Here is a 16,978-nt window from a genome sequence, read left to right on the forward strand (position 1 = left end):
AGGAAGGGCTCAGCCACGGCGAAGACATTTACCTGTCAACAGCAGGAGGCGAACAAATGAGGAGTCCAAATTCCCAAGTTCACCTTGTCCCACTACAAAACAGGGACTCTGCTGTTGCATGTCCTCTCACGATGCCCCAGGCATTGTCTCCCTAGGAGCTGGCACTGGTTAACCTCTTAGTGCGAGCACGGGGAGATGTCATATTCTCTGGCTAAATTGCAATAACAAGTTTTATGTGCTTAGCAAAAGGGATGTCAGCCGGACTTTGAGGATGCTGTACAAACGTGAGGTGTCAGCAGCTTGCTTTATCTGAGGCAGAGCAGGTCTGAGCAGCCTGTCTGTCCTAGAACTCCAGTGTTTCTCCTTCTCTCACATTTAACCCATGACAGCAGCATCCGCTGGGGGTTGGTTTTCCGAGTGTCTGGGCAAGGAGGGTTGCCTCGACTTTGGCAGGTTGGCCGATGACCTTGCACACACTGGGTGGAAGACCCACGAGCTCACCATCTGCTCTGTGTGTTCCCTGCAGCCTGCACAGACAAGGAGCTGAGGAACCTTGCTTCCCGGCTGAAGGACTGGTTCGGGGCTCTTCATGAGGACGCCAACAGAGTCATCAAACCTACCAGCTCTGATACAGCCCAAGGCAGTAAGATCATTCTATTCTTGCTATTTCACTATACATATCAGTCTTGGTTATCAGGCACCATGGGGTTAGCAGTGTATGTTAGTTAAATAAATGGATTTAAATTATGTCCCAATTTTAGGACATTACATTATCAAAGAAGGGTGATTCGTTAGAATCAAGAGAAATAAGACTTTTGGAATAATGTGATTTCATAGAGATCATGTTTTACACAGACATTTTAGAAAATATGCTTTATAGAAAAAAATCGTGTGTAAACACACATGCACACACATATAATACCTATTTAACAACTAAAGCATGCTACAGTATATACTTGAAGTACCTTCCTTGTTGTATATGGAAATGTGTGTGTTGGAAAGCTCAGGCACAAGCTGATATACCATTTGGAAAGCTAAACATCTAGAAATATCATTATGCTTTCACATTATTGAGTGGTCTCTAGCAGGAGCCAAATAGGATCCTAATCATGGCTCTAACAACTTAAGAAGCCTTTAATTGGGACATTTGGGTTGTTGCTAATATAAGCAACAGTGTAGCAAGCATCCCAGATAATGTGCTTTTCCTGAATGCTCAGCAGCCATCTTTAACTTTGCCCGGAAACCACAAAGCGGGTGCCCCTCCTGCTCCTTTACCACTAACACTCAGGCTCCTGTCGGAGCTGCCAGAACTCTGGGATGAGCAGAGGCCATGCTCACGCACACGCACACGCACACACGCATGCATGGCAAGCACGCATGTGCACTCCCCCTCTCCATGCAGTGAACTCCGAGGTACAATAGAGATCAGTGATCTACCAATCCTTCAAATACAGGTAGCTTGGCTGTGTGCACATTTGAAATGACATGGTCAAAGTATTCACACAGCCTCCTACCCTCCCATTGTTTGGACAAACTATGACCGCCATGCTCCTGACTTGAGGTAGGAGATGAGAAGTTACAACGTCAGCTCAGCCCCTCAGCTGGACCAGTCTCTGATCTCCAACCCAATATGGTGGTACACATGTGTTCCCACATACTTGAGAAGCCGAAGCAGGAGGATCCTGTAAAGACAGGATACAGACTTGTCTGAGCTTCGTGGACAGATGCTGGCTCCAAAACAAAAATAATGATCTTACTTTTCGATGATTCTTTGATACCCATATCTTTCTGGAGAGAGCAATGAAGAGTACTGACAGGAAAAAAAATGCTTAGTGTAACAGCTTCACTCTTTTGTCTTAATGGCAAGATAGCGCTTGTTTCTCAGACTGTTTTACAGGTGGAAGCTCTTGGTAGCTGTATCTATAAGACAGTGAGATGAATTGGGCTTTTTGTGGGTTTTTTTGTTTTGTTTTGTTTTCCATTCCTGCCAGAGGTTCCTTGGGAGTTTGTAGGCACTGATTTCCATGTAGACTTGAATAACTTCTCCATGGAAAGCAGGCTTTTGGGAAGAGAACTCCTTGAAGCCTCCAGTCAGTCCTCACAGAGCCTTTCTGTAGACAGGCAGGAGCCTGGAAAACTCCAGTGTCCCTAGGAGTAAACTGAGTTCCCAAAGCCACTGTAGGTTTGATGCCCTGAAGCCACTGGGGCAGAAGGGATGTAAAGGAAGGATGCTTTAGTCCTCTGAAGCTGGAGAAAAGAGCAACCCATTTGTCGGTCCATGAGTCCTGAAGGGGTAGCCCCAGAGCCTGGCTCCATCTGTCTCCAATATCTGCAGATGGCAGGTTCAAGTGCCCTTTTGGACACTGGAAAGGAGGTGGAGAAGGCTTCTCCTTTTGACTAAGCCGCACAGCATGGCATTTCTTCTGCTTGATGATCATGGCAGTCAATAAAGAAGGACCCACGTTACACCCCATAGGAAGAACTAAGAGAAATCCTCCTTTGAGAGCAAAACGAATCAACTTAAATAGGCAAAGATTCACTTGAAAGGGTAAACTTAAAGCCAGCTAGAAAACTCCTCTAGCTAGAAAACAGCTATTTTTTTTTTTTTTCTGATACAATGTGCCAGTGGTGCTGAGGTTATCAACGAGAACATGGAGGTCAGAAAGCATCTAGTCTGATTAGCCAGTGTCAACAGTGAAGGGAAGCCGGCGTCTCCTAGAGCTCACAGGAGGTTGCTGCAATCTCCGTGTGGATTTTTGTATAGCTCTACCTTAAAGATGTTGCCTCATGAAGCCAGGCTCCCTAAACAAAGGTGCCCCAGGGGCACGCAGGAGTGCAGGAAGCGCTGGACTGGGCAGTCTGTCTCGTCAGACACTGGCCTGCAGACACTGTATCCCACATACAGCGGCACCCTAGGCCGCTGGATGCTTTCAGGACAGATGTATCAGAGACGGCAGAGGGGAGCCCCAGGGAGACGGTGTAGGTACTATAGATCCAGACCAGGCTTTCTGTGTTTTAATCCTAATTCTGAATCTTAGAATCTTGCTATTTCCCCATCTCTAAGGTAGAGATGATGACACCTCACGTGACTGCCACTAGGATTTAGTGAATAACTAAGCACACGGTGCTTTGAAGCAGTGTTTGGTGTTTCCAGACATGGTTTCTCTGTGCAGCCTTAGCTGTCCTGGACTCACTTTTTATACCAGGCTGGCCTCGAACTCATAGAGATCTGCCTGCCTCTACGCCCAGCTGCTTAGACACGTTTTTATCTGTAGAATCCTAGGAAAATAAAGCTCATCCTAGAGACTCAGTTTATAGGAAAAGCTATGATTTTATCATCCCTTAGCTCTGAGGAAGGCAGGCTTGAGGTCTGTCTACAGGGCTGTCGCGTCCAGAGCATGGTGTGCGCATTCCTGCCCTTATCATCTCCATTGTGGAAACAAAGAATCTGTCAAGGAAAACAACTTCTCCTTCTCGGGGGAAATAAGAAAGAAATGACTGAGTAGATCTGGATTCCATCTCTGCAGCCTCCTTAGGGGACTGCAGAAAGGAAGAAAGGGAGCAGAGGAAGGTCCTGGGGGGCTGACTCCCAGTCTCAGGCTAGGCCACAGGGAGAGAATGGAGCCTCAGAGGCTCACCCCCTGCTGCTGTCTCCCCAACCCCGACCTCACTCCTTTTTGCAATATTCTGTTTTGAGTTTTCTTCTTTTTCCCCCCTGAAAATGATAAGCTCAGATTTCAGTATTATGCCTTTTATGTTTTAGTGTGGTTGTAGTTTACCATTCAGTCTTGCAACAATGGGACTCATATTTTTACCACAGACACCTTATCACAGGGAATGCTTTTTCTTTTGAAGATTTTTTCCTCATTTACTTGTCTTGTATGTAAAGGACACAGCCTGGGGGGAGGACACAGTTGGGTGCACCCTGACCCCTCTGGGTCACTGCGTTAGGGAGCGGCATGGTGTGCTCCTGCCTGACGGGCTGAGCCTGTCCCTTTCTCTCCCAGGGTTTGACACCAGCATCCTGCCCATTTGCAAGGACTCCTTGGGCTGGATGTTCAACAAGTTGGACATGAACTATGACCTCCTGCTAGACCACTCAGAGATCAATGCCATCTACCTGGACAAGTATGAGCCCTGCATCAAGCCTCTCTTCAACTCCTGTGACTCCTTCAAGGACGGCAAACTCTCCAACAATGAGTGGTGCTACTGCTTCCAGAAGCCTGGAGGTGAGGTGGGCTCCAAAGGCCAGGCAGCCATGCTGGGCAGGGAGGACATCTGAGACCCGCACAGAAAGACACAGCTGTCAATTGCCCCAAGAAACAGCCAGCTCAAAGGCGCCTGTCTGCTTTTAACATGGCATTTCAGGAAATGAAGAGTAAAGTGACAGTGGCCTTTAACTGAGTACTTCCTTCCTTTGGGAAAGTACCCATATCAAGCTTAGCATTTTCATCTATAAAATGGGTGTGTGGGAACCTTCACTACATGTTTCTCAAGGTCACCATGAGGTTCTCAATGTGAAAAATGCCACACAGATGTAAGAGGAACATATTTCTCATTGTCAGCTGAACTCTCCTTATGATACTTTGCTCATAAATAAACAACAGCTAATGAAAGACACAGGATCTAAGGGAGATAGGAGGCAAGGATGCCAGAGTGTCTCCTGGTACCTGAAGTGAGGCAAGGGAGCCGGCCTGCTGCAGCATCCCATCCAGTGGCCATGCTCTGCCTTGCTGTGGGTGGGTCACCTTTCCTGTCTGGCTTTACTTCTATCTCTGGTCCCCTAGGGGGTATACTCAGTGGACCAGAAATCGGCCTGTCTACTAATAGTATTTAAATTGCGCAATATTTATGCATGTGCACAGAGATGCCAGTACACACATAAAAAATGTAGAGACTCCAAAGAGCATTGGGGAAGAATAATTTCATGTGCACATTCATAGGATTATCAGATCTATCCCCAGCGGCACAGCGCCGTCTTTACATTTTAGCGCAGTGGCCAAACGGCCTTTCAAAAAAGATATATTGGATATTTTTGGTGAGAGAAAAAAAAAAACTCAGAATATCATTTCTTTACGTCAGTATCAAACCTAGTCACTATTGTCACACTGGGACAAAACAATGCTATGCTCGCTGACTGCATTCTGTTTAATCACGAATGAATCTGAGTAGCTTGGCTCATCTCTGGCACACTCCTGGGTGTCTGTTTCCTTGAAACAATTTTATGTTCTTCGTACATTTTTTTTCTATTGGAATCATGCTTTATTTTCTGCAGGAAATTGTAAATCTATGGACTTAGAACTTGGCCAGTAATGAGTACTGCAAGTACGTTTTTCCAACTCTAACTTTGTGCACTTTCTTGTTAGGGAAAAAAAAATGTAAATCTTGATATAGTTGCATGTCTTAATTTTCTTCCTCTATCCTTTTTTAAGTCATCAAGTTTGCATTAGGCTTGGAAGGGTATTTTTCCCTTGAATCTAGTAAAGCAACCCTCTCATGTTTTTACTTACTTTGCTGGCTTTGTGTTTGTTCAAATTTTGCTTTACTCTGTGTACATGTACACAGTGAGGGGTCCTCAGTTTCTGCTTCAAACCGGGAGACAGCCACCCAGATGCCATCATTCCGTTTATTGAATAATCGTTCCTTCTATCCATAACATGTCCAATATATATGTACATGTCTAAGATTTGTTCCTGAATATTCAGTCCCACTTACCTAACTATCGATAAATCAATTATAGCCAATTTATTTCATGGTTGAAAAAAAGAACAGTTTAAATCACAGTTGATGGACCCTAGGCCTTGATACACAGTGGATCTCTCTTGCCCTTAGTTTTTTTGTTTCAGAATATTCTAGATACTGTTTTTCTTCCCTCCTGAACATTAGAATGCATTTGACCAGTTTATTAAAAATTCCTCTCAACTATATAATTTGAATCCTTTTCTCTTACAGGCTTCTTGCGGCTAGTGGAGTTAGAATTTTCAGTTTTGTTCTCATCAGTTTCCCTTCTTGGCACTACTGTAATGGCTCTGCATTCCTCCTACTTCCTCCCAAAACCCTCACTTTATTTCCAGTTTCCCATTTGGCTGGCTTGGTGTTTTCAGGTATAAACTGTGTCGAGTGCAAAGAGTGATAATTTTTTCTTTAAATGGTAACATGTAGTTGCATCGTTTTTCTCCTTCCCCTTTATACCTCATTTCTTCCTGTTCTCCAGCTATTTTAGCTAACACACATTGTAGCTAAATAACAGCAATTGTTTTACTTCCGTCTAAAACGCTCAGGCACAGAGCCTGAGCCACTGTTGAGGGTAGTGTGCCAAGCTAAGCTTACTCACTCCCATACCCACAGTACTGAGGGAGGCCCTGGCCCACAGGGCTATCCCTGCATGGCTCCCAGTCAGGACTCCCACCTGTGGTGTGCCTCGGAATGATGCACCATCCGGGGTTTGAGAAAACTTATTTCCCAATTCTGTACACTTGTCTCACTTCCATTCCGTCTCTGTGTTGTTTTTCCCTGTTTGATTTATCGCATTATTTCACAAAAAAAAAAAAAAAAAAAAAAGCTTCGAGATGACAGATGTCATACTCAGAATTTACAGGTCAGTGTTAAATACACTCAAGTCGAAGCTGGTGATGGTGTTTGGGGAGGCTGCGGAACGTTTATCAGGCATATCAGGCAGAGCCTGTGTCCGCTGCCTCTAGCCTCTCTCCGCCTCCTGTGTGTAGAGGAAAAGTCACCAACCATCTTCTTGCTCCTGTCTGCGTGCTGTACCTTCCAAGCCCCCCAACGGACTCTGGCCTGCTGAAATTGTAAACCAAAATAAACCCTTTCTTCTTAAGTTGCCTCGATGAAACACCACGGCCAAAAGCAACAGAAAATTAACTCTGCAGGATCCTTTTTCTTCTTTTCAAGGAGCTTAGTTGCGTGGAAGCCACCTTCGTTCTGCTCTGCGTGTCGCATCGCGGATGTGGTATGCGTTATGCTGCTTTGAACTCCAGAATTAGATTCTTTCTAATTTTCAAGAAACTTTTCTCTCTATCTGGTTAGGCTTCGGAGGTGACCTTCCTGGCTTATACTGTCCACTTGTTTTCTTTCTGTGACACACTCATCCTTGAGCCTGCATGCCCTGCCCTGAACTCTGCTCTTCCACAGTCTACTTTTTTGTTAGAATACCTGGCATCTTAGAGAAACCGCCACACTTGCTGTCATCAGCTCAGCAGCACATATTTTTCAGGGTGAATTTTTTATGTTAAAAATGAAAAAAAAATGTGTACTTTTGTGCATTTGCGCAGATTTCCATCAGTTTGGTTTTTTTTTTTTTCTCTTTCTTTACATAAGAAGTTTTTAAAAACTACCATAGGAAAATTTAAAGAAAGTATCATAAAGTTAGAGCATTGCTCCATTCCAAGCAGCTTGAGTATCCTTTTATATAATGCTCTGTCATGGATGAGAATTTCCATTTACAAAATAGTGATAATATCAGTACATATTTTGTATGGTGATTGTAAAGATTTTTTTTTTAAAAAAAAAAAAAAGCTCTAGAACGTTTAACACTTCAGTAAATGGCAGCGATTACTCATTCATAGCAAGTACTGCCTTTCATACTCACGGTGGGATTTGTTTCAATCTTTCTCCTAACCCTGAGTGAAGTAAAAGGCATGTGTCTTACAGTCATTCTTTCTCACCTGGCAGTAGTAATGCCAGGGGGTGGTGTAAAACCCGTATGGTAATAGACAAAAGTGGTTAAGAGAGATGGCTAAGAGTACAGAGGCATGGAATTCCTTACCCATGCCCACAAGGGCCCTGAGCAGATGGCACGACCTGCCAGAGACATAAGACTGACAAAAGGCAAGATAGGTAAACTCTGAAATACTAGTGAGTTCACTTTGCCTGGTAGTAAACTCTTCTCTAGGGATACCACACAGGCCCACGTTCTGTCGTCCACACACTAAGCCATGAGGCTCGGCTCCCTGTCTGTCCTTCACAGCCATCTCCTGGTGGCTGTTCACACATGGATTTCATGAGTGAGGGCTCAGTGGCTGGAAGCAGTGAAGAGACGTTGGAGGTCCTGCGCATTCAGGAGGCAGAGAGAACCGCGATGGAGTCTCACTCTGGGTGACGTGGCTCATTGTTTTCCCCATGGCTGACATGTCCACAGGGGCATGTCTGAGAGCTTCTAGCCTCTCTCCCCTGGGACAGGAGCTACAGCAGATCAAGCCTTGTCACTCCTGGCCAGCTGGTCTGTATACTCAGAGTTCTTACCCTCTAGTAAGCCTGAGCCTCCGTTTTTCCCTCCCAGAAACCTTTTGCTGGATGTTTCCTTTGCTGAGAAGATAAAGTCTATGAGCCAATCCCCTGGTGTTCTTTGGTCTGGTGCAGGAAGGAAGCGTCCTAGATTATATAAGCAGCCTCCACGTGCTATTTTAAGTGCCTTGTGATAGGGATCTTTTCTCAAAATTAGTAACACACGTGGCCTGGATTTTTTTTTTGTTGCACAGTCAACAACATATGGAGCAGCTCCTCACCCAGGTGTATCGTGGCTGCATTTCGCATCAAGAGCGGAGTCGATCATTAGAGATTATATTTGGTACCATCTGGAAACTGACTGCCATAAATTATTTTCCAGGTCTCCCTTGCCAGAACGAAATGAACAGAATTCAGAAGCTGAGCAAGGGGAAGAGCCTGTTGGGTAAGTCCAATTCCTCACCACTCACTGGAACAGCTAATGAAAGCATCCACCTATCTTGTAATGTGCAGCTCTGTGGTGTTTATTCAATTAGGGACAGTGTCTTCTGGAAGAAATGCCTAGATTTCCCCCAGCCTGAGCTCTTGCTGGAAGCTTGTATGCAGAAGGTGGCCTCTACCAGCAAGGGAAGCTAGAGGTTGGGCCAGGGCCTAGCAGGTAGCCCTGGCCATGTTCCCAATCCAGGTCTCTGCTGTTCCCTCCCTCTGGTTCTGGCTACCCAAACTCGTGGGTTTCTCCATGCTGGATAAAGCCATTAAATAGTGTGCATGAGTGTTTTTCCAGTTCTTAAAATGAAAGGCTTATAAGTTCAGGTTCTTCTTCTCTTCCCCAGGGCTAGTTGTCCATTTAAGGACAAGACAAGCCATGACCCCTCCAGAAGTATCAGATAGGGTCGAAGGGTATGCCCCTCTCTGGATGGAAGATTCCAACTTCTCTAGATGCTGCCTTCTCCTTTGAGTTTAAGGCAGTTTAAATCTGTCAGTTGTAGGAGTGCAGGCTCCTTTTTGGTCCTCTTAGCTCTGAGAAGGGGGGGAGAGTGTATGTTTGCCATTGCTAACACACTGGTAAACCTCATATGATGGAAAGGGAACCTGCCTGCTTTCCCTGTTAAAAGGAGCAGACAGCTGCAACCTAGTAATTCACAATTATTCTCCTTAAGCTTCCGGAGGCAGGTGCGTTCCCCATGCGCCACACTATTTCAAAAGTTAATCTATTTGCTTTAAGGAGATGGGCACATTTTTCCTGAAGATTACCAAATGCAAGCACTCTATGAATGCTGGCATCTTATCTTCTCAGTGGTGGTGGGGTCCCTCATAGTGCACACCCCCCTTCTTCTACCTTCATGTACAACTTATTTCCGTGGCCTGCCTCATACTTATGATTTTTGCTAGAACTTTAAAGTTGTGCTTCTGAGCTCTTGCAGCCTTGGTTTGTTGGCAGAAAAGACATCTTTCTTGCTGAAGACACAGTATCTGGATACCGCTTCCATACGTTTTATCTAACTGAAGGATTTCTGGTGGCTGGCTGCATTTTTTCTACATAGGGCGGTGTTTGGGGTTTGAGAACATACCTGAGATCTTCATGTAGTTTATGCAATTACAACATTTTTAAAGCTCCACAGCTTACGGTGATGGTGTTGCCATTCATTATGGCATGTCTATAAGGCATGCCATCTGACATGTCTCATTTCATGTTCCTCAGGGCACAGGATCCAACTGCTGGCCACCTTTCTTCTACCATAATAATCTCATGCTTGTCTCCCACATACTGAGTTTACTCAGACTAACTCATACAAATGCCATCTATATTGCTTACAAATTATTTTCTCCATGAAGAAAGTCTCCTAATATAACAACTGTGTATTAAGGGATATTCATATTCAAATAAATAAATGAAACAAGCAACAACAAATTATAATCAGTTATAATTACTACCTACTTAGAAAAAAGCAGTAATCTTATTAAATTATAGATTTAGTACAACACCTGCTTCTCACCAACCTGAAGGCTCAGCCCAATTTTAATTTATTTTGTGGTCTATTAGGTTCTGTGGTTTCTATCTGCTGTTTGGGGGGAACAGCTTTTCCCCTCCTCGCTGCCCTTGACTGAAAAATCTTTTCAAAGAGCTCTCTGCCTTTTTGTTGCATGAGCAACGGAAAGAACATAATCCTTATTTCCCCCTCTGTGCTCCCTGAGCACTAAGGATCCTGTGCCCTGGCTGGAGCCCCCAGGGAAGCTCCAGGGTGTGACACTGGGTACCAGCTGTCTTTCCAAAGTGTTGACTATAGTGCTAGGATTTCTTCCCATCTTTATCTTACCTGTCTCTCAGAATCTGTGCATTGCCAAACATCCTGGTGAGCAGCATGCTGAGGGCTAGATTCTGGGGGCCTGAAGAGAGGACTCTGGGATTAAAAGTGCTGGCTACTGTTGTAGAGGAACAAGGATTGATTTTGAGCACTGCATAGTAACTCATGACCATCTGTAACTCTAGTCCCATGGGATCCAAGACTCTCTTCTAGCCTCTATGGGCATCCGACACGCATGTAGGGTGCCCACATATGCGCAGGCTAAACAGTTGAATGTATAAAAAGAATAAATGTAAAGAAAAAATTTTAATTGGATCCTATACTCATCCATATCTAAATTTACTGACACAAGGAAAACCTGACCCTCCAGTGTTACAGTTGGGTAAGGTATCATTCTATGAAATAAAAATTAATTTGAAAACATAGTTATACCAAAAAGACAACAGAAGTAAAGTCAGTGAGTAGAAATCCACAGTGGTAACTGGGACCTTCGCTTCAGTGATGCAGGATGTAGTTTCTGGGGTCACACTGAGAATTTCCCCAGAGATGATGAACTCATAGCCATGAATGAAGATTACCTACCATTAAACGAGAATAAGTTTGTCATCAGATTTCCATGGATGATACTAGTCTAGAAAGATAAAAATAGTGTTTCTCAAGCGGGCATAACTTCGAACCTAGTCCCCAGTATAGTCAAGGTGATGCTACAGATTCTCAAACCATCAAAGATAATGTATAGAAGTATGTTCCAAATGAGATTGTGAAAAAAACAGCATAGCAATAAATCTAAACAAACAACAGCTATGGAGCAGTTTGGCTACGAGCACTCAAGACAGAGGCAGAAAGATCTCTGAGTTTAGGGTTAGCCTGGTCTATATATAAGAAGTTCCAGGCCAGTCTGGACTACACAGAGAGACCCTGTTTCAAAACCAAAACCATAACAACTTTTTGAGAACAAGCTAGGATTAAAATTATAAACTGTTGAGGGCAATGAAGAGCTGGGTGGTCAATGTGCTACATTTCTATTTTACCTGGTAAGAGAAGAAAATACAGTTGACTCTAGATCGCACTTGGAAAAACTGTACTGTGCTGTAGAAATTATCAGGGACTTCCCCAGAATATCAGAAATAAAAGAGCTTTTAAACATGAAACACATGGAGGAAAGAAAAGCTGTGATTTTTCACAGGAGTCAGGAAATGGGCACTGTGACAAACAGGAGGCAAAGATGTAGCAGAAATTTGAACACTCAGTCCCTAATCACAGTCAGGACACATGGGACAGGCTGACAGGGAGTACTAACTGTAATTTCAAAGTATCTTCAAAGTCATACCTAAAACATTTGTACAGAAAGCTGAAATTAGAATGTGGGAAATGCTCCTTTTTATACCGTGATAACATCGGGGAGAGCAAATACTCTGCCTTCTAGAAAGTAAGATGTCACAGGCTGTCAGTGTACTCTTTAAGATTTAATGTAATAGACTCACACAAATAACACACTCCAGGTAGACGAAAACGGGTGTAGAACAGTTGAACAATGTGATTAATTCACATTCATATTTACATATGTAGTTGTGTAGATTTACATGAAATCTCTGTCATGGGAAGCCCCACCCCCTCTGATAAAACACATTCCCAGCCATCACAGCTCAGACTCACTAGCCCAAATGGTAAGAAAAAGAGATGTCAAGGAAGTCAAGTCAAACCTAGAGAGTATTTTAAATTGAATGAAAATATATAAGGGCTATACCCCATAGAAACAAAGTGAGGCCCATCAAAGCATTGTTTCAAACACATTATCAAAGTAACGAACAGAACTAGACCTGGAACTCAAGAACACAATAACCAAAGGTGATAAAGGAAGAAATCAATGAAGTGGATCACCAGCAGTAGCACATTACAAGGGGTTGGGGTCTTTCAACAAACTAATGAATGAATTAAAAAAAACAAAAACCAAAAAAACCAAAACTTGATAGTGTGAGTAAAAAAGTTCCTAACAAACCATCCAAACTCAATATAGAGGGAAGGTGTTTCTGACCCTCAAAATTGACTTTGGCAGTGAGGGAACTGAAGAGATGACCCCCGAGTCAAGAACAATTGAGAACCCCGATTCTGTTTACAGCACCCACATGGCAGCTCACAACTGTCTGCAACTCCAGTTCCAGAGGATCTGATGCCCCCTCTGGCCTCCATGAGAATACCACGCACAGGGTGCATGAATATGCAGCCACAACACATAAGATGACAAATAAATTCTTTTTAAAAAAGATCAAGCAGAACCAGGAAAAAAAAAATCATTTCTAATGGGATTCCAGGCTATGTTGCTTGTCCATGGACAAAACTGTGAAACAGAGCTGTAAAGTAATTTAAAGAAATAGTGTGTTTAACGTTGCATCACTGAGATAGAACATCTGGGGGGGGGTCTGCTTAAAGGATGAAACGCTCCTTCTGGATTACAGTTCAGGGGGTGGCACCCCATCATGGCAGGGCAGTTTGCATCAAGAAAACACAGGAAGCTTACACGCTTCCAGTGACATACTTCCATTAACTTGGCTTCATCGCCAGCCTTGCACATGTCACCATCAGCAAAGGTATAATAACAGATATGGTACAGCATGGCTGCCAGCAACCGAAGGCATTCCCCTTCCTTTTAGGGATCTCCACTCAGGTAATACCAGACCCCTGATCTCAGCACAGAATGGAATCTCAGAACCAGCCTGAATGAAGCAAAACTGGAGTTTCTTAAAAAGAGCTTTTAAATACAGATTTAGGCACGGTGGTCCATACAAAGAGAAACACTCAGGGAAAGAATAAGGCACATCCAATACAGATGTGGGCTTCCCCAAGGAGGGTAGCACTTAGCAGTCTTTACAGAAGCCATAGTTATAATTTTGGTGGGTTCAGAAGTTACATCTTCAAAGGTTGCTAGGAATCTAAATGAGATCCCAGGGTGGCTCCTGAGGTATACCAGAAGGATCTCAGCTAATAAATATCTGATACCACAAGAAGCATGAGAAACCTAGAGCCTTTTTTATGAGAATCTCAAAATAATATCCAAAGGGGAGTCACATGGGCTCAGGCCTTGAGCATGGTTCATTGTTACTTTCAAAATTCTATTCTAACATTATGCAAAAGGAGTATTGCTGCTCTGCTGGTAATCTTTATAGAAAATGGTAATTGTGGTGGAATTCTTTACTTCCAACTGTCAGGAAGCTTCAGACAGACTTCAGGAGAGAGGGGCTGCTTTGCCCCCTTAATTTGCTGCTCTACTTCCAATAATGCCAGACTATTATAAATCCATATAGGGATTAACCCATTGATTAGGCCATGCCTTCAAAGAAACTTCTCAAAGATGGGCTCTGCTAATGTCAACCAATCATGTTGAGAATCGAGATTAGCGAGCACAATTTTTATCAATATCAAAAGCAGAGAACATGCTGCTTAAGCAAAAGCATGAGCCTCATCAAAAGGCCCAGTTTATGTGCTTATACAAAGGAAAGAGATTATGCAAACATATTTAATATATAATCTTCATGGTTTAGATTAGTGCCCAAGATTATATATACATATATACATACACATATATTCAATAATATTATCTCTTATTAATTGAAAACTGAGCTTCTTAAGAGTCCAATCTGTACCTCCTCTTCAAGGCTAAGGTCCCTATAATGTTAACACAGTAGTGGCCACCCGGCCCCATTCTTTCCTGCCAGCCCTTAGCAGACCTCCAGCTTACACGTGGGCTCTGCCCCCTGTCCTGAACGGCATTCACCCCAGGCCTACACTCGTGGTTTCTCTGTTATCCCCACAGGGGCATTCATCCCTCGGTGCAACGACGAGGGTTATTACAAAGCCACGCAGTGCCACGGCAGCACGGGGCAGTGCTGGTGCGTGGACAAGTATGGGAACGAGCTGGCTGGCTCCAGGAAACAGGGCCCTGTGAGCTGTGGTGAGTACGGCCTCCCGCCCCATTCCCACAATGCCCCGGGTGACCCAGGGCTCCTTACTTACTGTGGAGGGATCACAGCAAGATCTCAAGCGCCAGCTCTGGCCGTCGTTGAGTCTGTTGGCGGTAATGGAGGCAGAAATGCTGGGATTTCATGCTAGTGGCAGGTACTCAGCATGACCTCTGGGTGGACGGGCGTTTCAGGGGACTGGCTCTGGCATGCAGCCTTCCTGACAGTGCTGAAGCCTCTGGGGGTACTCCAGGGCCCTGTTGTAGTTTGCTTTCTATTGCTGTGATAAAGACCATATTCAGAACTAACTGAAGCTTACTGGGAGGTCAGGACAGGAACAAGGAAAGAACATGGAGGCAGAGACTGAAACAGAAGCCATGGAGGAGAACTGCTTTTGGGCTTGCTCTCCAAGGCTTGGTCAGGCTGTTTTCTTATATGGCCCAGAACCACCAGCCCGGGGATGGCACCACCCACAAGGCGCTGGGCCCTCCCATATCAACCATTGATCTAGGAAATGCCCCACAGGCTTGACAAACCTGATGGGGGCATTTTCTCAGCTGAAGTTCCTTTTCCCAGTTGTGTCAGGTTGACAAAAAAAATTAACCAAGACAGGTTTCCATCAGAGCAGTTCACGGGGCTGAGCCCTGGAGACTGCTTCGAGCTGAGCGCCCACACTGCAGAAGTACAGGCCCTGGTCTTACCCTGCAACTCAAGTGACAAACGTAGGGAGCCCCAGCGTGGGCCCCGAGGGATAGTAGGAGCTAACCTGAGGTCTTTCCTTCCTGTGCCAGAAGAGGAGCAGGAAACCTCTGGGGACTTCGGCAGCGGTGGCTCCGTGGTCCTGCTGGACGACCTAGATGAGGAGCGAGAGCTGGGACCAAAGGACAAAGAGGGGAAGCTGAGGGTGCACACCCGGGCCGTGAGGGAAGACGACGAGGATGAAGACGACGACAAAGAAGACGAGGCTGGGTACATATGGTAGTGCCCATGAGGGAAAGGACACACTTTTGGCACAGATTTGCAATCCGCTTCCTTTGCCTGCATTTGTATCTAAGACTCCGAGGCACCCAGGTCTCTCCTCCACTGTTGCTCTGCGTCCCAGGGCTGGGGAAGACCCTCTTCCCAGAGCGTTCCGAATTTGCATACAGTCGCGTGGGAGAAAGGATGTTGTTTTTGTTCCTTGTTTCGGTTTTGGTTGGACAAGAGGAGGGCTGGCTTCATTAAAGCCCCCTTCTCTCCCGTGAGGCTTTTTGCAGCTAGCATGTGATTTACGTGGAATCCAACAGTGTGGGGAGCCCCACCCTCTCCAACGTCAAAGACCCTCTCCGATTCCCCACGTCGGTGGTTATCACAGCATGGTTCCCAGCCTTATGATGTCTAAGTGCTTTTCTCGTGTCCTGTAGAATGTTGTGGAAAACACACCACGCTGTCCCCTTTCCTCCCGTTCCCACCCCCTCTGGTGTTTATTATGAAAAATTAATTTTCCTGTCACTGTATCTGGCTTCCTACAAATGACAGCCTTAATTCAGTCAGAGTCCCTTTGGAGAATTTATTATCTTTCCTAAAAATTAAGATCCCCATGCTCCCCCTTGCACACGCGCAAAGAGGTGAGTGTGCCTCTATGACTTGCACACACACTGAGTGTCTGGTTGTAGATAAACAATGGCTTTGAGTCAACATCTCCAGACCAACAACACAAACTGAGATTTGAAACTCCGCTTGGAGTGCTGTTTGCACTGACTCTTGATATGTGTAGCCTGAGGCCGGGGAGGCTCCTCTGTGCTGTGACGGAGTGACTAGAAGATTTTTGGATTTGGAAAGCCTCCCTTTGCCTAAATTGCTCCCCATCCCACCCCACCCCCGCAGAAGCCATGCAACTCCCACTTGGGCAGCTTCACAAGCCATTTCTTCATTTCAGCTCTACTGGGGATGCAGCAGTATCAGCCGGGGGCAGCCCCCTTCCCTACCCACTCAAGGGCTTTTTCCTAAGGCGTTCCCCAGCAAGCCCCTGCTCTCCAAGAAGACAGCATCATGATAATCCTTAGAAGAAAATTTAGAATTCTTCAGGCTTTCTTTTGGCCCCTTTCTATCCACTGATCATGACCAGGGTATAAAGGCTTTAAAGGTTTCTCTTTCTCACCCATTACTTAATAGAAAACCCCAATGGAGGCCTATTTAAAAAAAAAAAAAAAAAGATTAACAGTAGTACAAGAAGCTAGCCAGCAACCTCCTCTCCAGCACGTGTGGACGCGAATGGAGTCACCACTGAGGTGTTCTTACCCATTTGCCCCCTGAGCTAATCTTTGGCGTCTAGTTTCAGTAGTAATATCATCTGTATACTTTTCATATTTCTTTTGCACAAGTACCAAAGAGTCATCTTCAGTGCAACCCCACTCAGGTCAGGGCCAGTCCCCAAGCTCTACCTGCTTCCTTCCTACCTAAGCCAGTTGCCCCAACCCGCCATGACTCACC

General features: G+C 44.9%; 1 protein-coding gene across 2 annotated transcripts in view; it reads left to right on the top strand.

The window, feature by feature from the left end:
- Spock1 (SPARC (osteonectin), cwcv and kazal like domains proteoglycan 1) overlaps positions 1 to 16,706 on the top strand; it is a 453,369-nt gene extending 436,663 nt beyond the window's left edge. The window contains exons 7-11 of one of the 2 annotated variants that reach the window (XM_060380587.1): positions 527 to 640; positions 4,008 to 4,229; positions 8,627 to 8,689; positions 14,362 to 14,499; positions 15,298 to 16,706. In XM_060380587.1, the coding sequence (XP_060236570.1) occupies positions 527 to 640; positions 4,008 to 4,229; positions 8,627 to 8,689; positions 14,362 to 14,499; positions 15,298 to 15,488 (728 nt within the window). In that variant the 3' untranslated portion in view covers positions 15,489 to 16,706. Of the gene's footprint in view, positions 1 to 526; positions 644 to 4,007; positions 4,230 to 8,626; positions 8,690 to 14,361; positions 14,500 to 15,297 lie in introns of both variants that reach the window. The other variant, XM_060380586.1, reaches the window with a different exon arrangement.
- Positions 16,707 to 16,978: the final 272 nt, after the last annotated feature.

The sequence above is a fragment of the Meriones unguiculatus genome, chromosome 3 (genome assembly GCF_030254825.1).
Source record: "Meriones unguiculatus strain TT.TT164.6M chromosome 3, Bangor_MerUng_6.1, whole genome shotgun sequence".
Taxonomy (NCBI): Eukaryota; Metazoa; Chordata; class Mammalia; order Rodentia; family Muridae; genus Meriones; species Meriones unguiculatus.